Source organism: Centroberyx affinis, unplaced genomic scaffold (genome assembly GCF_046629955.1).
Source record: "Centroberyx affinis isolate AG114_WGS23_722 - 3 ecotype Tasmania unplaced genomic scaffold, CSIRO-AGI_Caff_v1 ptg000549l_1, whole genome shotgun sequence".
In the NCBI taxonomy this organism is placed as follows: domain Eukaryota; kingdom Metazoa; phylum Chordata; class Actinopteri; order Beryciformes; family Berycidae; genus Centroberyx; species Centroberyx affinis.
The window spans coordinates 285740-289617 of record NW_027279194.1 but is presented as its reverse complement, the minus strand read 5'-3'; the positions used below and the strand labels follow the sequence as shown (position 1 = coordinate 289617).

The following is a 3878-nucleotide window of genomic DNA, read 5'->3' as shown; positions in this document are numbered from 1 at the left end:
TCCCTCAGCTAGTACTACTAGCGTCTCGCTGGTGCTGCGAACAACTGCGCACACAATAATTCAATGTTGCATCATGGGAGTTTGAGTTTTACAACGACCACCTCAACGATCTCGCGATTGGGCTTTGTCATTTGCAAAACTACATTTCCTACAGTTGACACCGTGATTCATGTTGCACCAATGTAAGGAATATTATTTTCCATGACAACTGTAACTAAGGTGTGGGTACCAAAATAAGCGCGAGCCTTGTGTGATGTCTGTATTTAAGGTAAAGTATTTTATTGGTTGGGTCTCGAATCAAAATCAAAACTTTCATACAAGTTTGGACACATGCTACCAATGTGCCTCGTGTTCCCGTTGTCCTGAGCAATACCAGTGCCGTGAAAGTGGAAAATATACATGAAAAAAATAGGAGGAAGGTCCATTTGGTCTCTATTTTTTATTTCACAAAAGCACATTCTTTCAGAGTATAACACACATATCCAGAATATTACACAAAAGTGAAAGTGCTATGGGATGTTTTCACAACAATAATTGACTATCAACATAGGAAACAAAGACAGGGCTTTAAATATTGCACATCACAACTCTATAGAACATGTCACTGTAACTAGTTTACAGGAATGAGGTAACAGATGATATGGTAGGAAAAATGCTACTAAGTTGTGCCCCGTCTTGTGTGTACTGCAGTCAGATTGTAGCTCAAGTGGTCCACTGCAAGTTAGGTTACACACTTAACATTCTTTGTATTCTGTCTGACATACATCAATATTTCAACAAGTAGTGGTGAGAATTCAAACACACCAGTGAAACGGGTCAACGTGTGCAGAGTCACAGATTTGTGTTGACATTGTTCCGCATTTCACAACCATAAGCAAAACTAGACTGGTTGCTATTGTTTTCTGCCTTTCGTTCTGTTTCGAGACTCACAATGGCAAAACGTATGCAATAGCAACGACAAACTGTACAAAGAAAGAGAGTAGTAGAGTTGATGAACTCAAACATGGATGTTTTTGGCAAAATTAGGCTAGCCTATTTTTTTCAAAACAGTAAAATTAACAATGTTTTCAAATGCCACTATCAAAAGAAGGTGCTTGCAAAAATACTGACAAAATATTCCCAATCAGCCTTCTTCAACAATTAGAGAAAAGCAAAAACAATCATTTAAAAGAGCCCATGAGCGCTCACAGGGAATAGCTTGAACAGTGAAAACACAATACCAGACCACAAAGCATAGCTTATTTGAAGTTAGACCTAAGCTACGTAAACTGAGTATTCACTGCTTGTTATTCTGAGCTTGAAAGTCATTCAGCTCTCAGTTTGAATGTTCAAAATCCACAGCATTTGAACTTAGCATTTTCCATCTGATCAATGCAATAGTATTGTATCCACCTAAGGCAATTTCGAGTCTGAAGTCATTTCATAGACCATCTCAGGACCCGGTGCAGTCTGTGTATGTGGTCACCATATTTCCTCTGCGTTGCGTCACTGTTCTGCAGTGCTGTTTTGATGCACCCTGAAACCTGTTTTCAGTCTGCTTATTGTGTCTGTCAAAAGTGAACATCCTCTCCATGTCGTCAAACATGTCATCAAAGATACCTGCTCCAAAACCCCCATGATAGTGTCTCTTATGTCTGCTGTGGGCCTCCTGGTGGGACCTGGAGTGCTCCTCGAAGTGCCTCCTGTGACGGGCGTGCCTGTTCTGGCTGTAGATGTCAAAGTCCTTGAATATGTCGTCGAAGTTGAAGTTGAAAGGTTGGTGGACATTCTGCCTGTGTCTGCCTTGTGTCTGTCCGTTGAAGTATGCTGTGTGACCAAACTGGTCATACTCTCCTCTTCTCTTCTCATCTGATAAGTTTTCATAAGCTGCATGTGAAAAAGAAGGACAAGTTTCAGATGAGCCTGTCTGGACAAGATTAGTGCCTCATCAACATTCAGAGAAGTTGTGGCAACAGTTACATAGTGTTATGTCATGATGAGTAGCTGCACATAAAGAATAAATTATACTGTAACAGGACACTTTGCTTCATGTGGTCAAAACTTCTACTACAACTCTTCTACTTTTAGTAGAAGAGTTGTATTCTAGTGTGTGAAAAACTGATATTTATGTACCCAAACAAATCCCATAAAAGAAAAGAATCAACCCTACCTTCAGCAATTTCCCTAAATTTCATTTCAGCGTCTGGGCTCTTGTTCTTGTCAGGGTGATATTTCATTGCAAGCTTGTGGAAAGCCTTTTTTATCTGACGCTCAGTAGCATCTTTGGACACTCCCAGTATATCATAGTAGTCCTTCTTGGCAAGTATCAGCTCTGTAATCATCAAGATGCACACTGCAAACGTTATAGCTGACTGCGCAGCTGCCATGGCTTTAGTGTCCCCTGCATTAAAAAGAGAAAGAGGTTATCTTCACATACCATGTAAACACTGCAAACCAATTGTACCACGAAAAGTTAGTTAGCTACATGGCTCTGCATGCAAGAGCTTTGTAATATTAAGTTAGGTAGCTAGGTATAGTTAGTTAATACAAGCTGGCAGAATGATCTCAGCTGACGTTATTATAGTTTTTATCAACTAACCTTGATATAATTGGAAGAACAATTCAATGACTGATTGTGGTTAAGTTGATTGTATTTGTTATGTTCTTCAGCAATGTTAGCTTTGACCAAAGTTGACAAGGAGCAATGTTTAAATCATTGAACACTATTAGTAAATTTGACCTCTACTCTTAATTATCTATTCAAAGGTCACTTCAGTAGAAACATTTTACCTCTCGGCCAACGTTTGTACAGATAACCGTTACATGAGGCTAACTGGCTCGTTTGACTCTTTCGTTGCTAGCGATGTCATCATCGTCGACAACCAACACTCCTAGCTAACACCAGCTAATGCCCACTGCCTCCTCCTGTCTCTTACACCCAGATCACCTTACCTTGCTCGGGGGACAGGCGTGTTGGCTATTTTATCGCACGTTTGCTTATTACTAAACCAACGTTAAACAAGACAGCGTTAGCTTAGGTTGTAAGCATTATAAAGAAGCCTAGTTAGGAGTAGCATCGTTACTATTTCTTCTTCGTTTTCCTTCCTTCTGGACCTGGGCAACCAAAGCGTACTGCTGCCCTCTACTGGTCAACACAAAATATGTCTTCAGTTGTGTTTTTTTTGTTGTTGTTTTTTGTTTTTTCATTTAGTATGATCAATATTCCTGCTGTGTTTTGTGTAATTACTTGAACTTTACTTTTGGACCACATCGTTCAATGTAGATTGGAAATATTATCACAAAGTAGGAAGGATGCTGAGTTTGAGGCCATAATTGTATTTCTGCATGATATGATGCAATACAAATGGAAAGTATGAAATGTGTTATTCTTTTAAAAGGAGGACAGGCTGCTTCACCATTCAGAGCACCATACTGTCAATTTTATTTCCCTTCCTCCCACTATAGAAACTATTTAGCTCTACTTTTACATAAATGTCAAGCCCATACCCTGACGCAAAATCAATATAATTTCCATAGTGTGTCTGTGTGGTAGGCTTTCTCAATAGCGAGTTTATAGTCACCTTATCGCCATACTTTTAAGTTGTGGTATTATGGTGTATAGTATCACTCTACCCTACTATCCTTTTATTATAGCATTTTTTTTATTTCATTATTTATTATAGGATTACAACAGGTTTTTGTACGGATAACAGTCAGCATCATGATTTACAAGTAAAAGTTATGTAAAGGAGCCATGGAAAAGAGCCTCATTTGTGTAATAGCCAGGTCTGACGAACATGTCCTCACACCACAACAACGCAGAGGGATTTGGAGAGGATTTGACAGAGCCATTTCCATTATCCATACATCTATATACAATATATCATTCGAATTATTGA

General features: G+C 39.1%; 1 protein-coding gene across 1 annotated transcript; it reads right to left on the bottom strand.

Annotated features, from left to right (window-relative positions):
• Positions 1-433: 433 nt before the first annotated feature.
• dnajb9a (DnaJ heat shock protein family (Hsp40) member B9a) lies at positions 434-3077 on the bottom strand. Its single transcript, XM_071518076.1, has 3 exons — positions 2932-3077; positions 2150-2380; positions 434-1866 (listed from the first exon to the last, which is right to left on the bottom strand). The coding sequence occupies exons 2-3, from the start codon at positions 2364-2366 to the stop codon at positions 1433-1435; spliced, it is 651 nt and encodes a 216-aa protein (XP_071374177.1). The 5' UTR covers positions 2367-2380; positions 2932-3077; the 3' UTR covers positions 434-1432.
• Between the last annotated feature and the right edge of the window lie 801 nt (positions 3078-3878).

Bases quoted from the DNA above. Each gene is read 5' to 3' on its own strand.
- dnajb9a (XM_071518076.1), bottom strand. From the start codon at position 2,366: ATGGCAGCTGCGCAGTCAGCTATAACGTTTGCAGTGTGCATCTTGATG. The intron at 1,867-2,149 runs GTAGGGTTGATT...TTTCACATGCAG, and splicing joins ATTTAGGGAAATTGCTGAAG to CTTATGAAAACTTATCAGAT.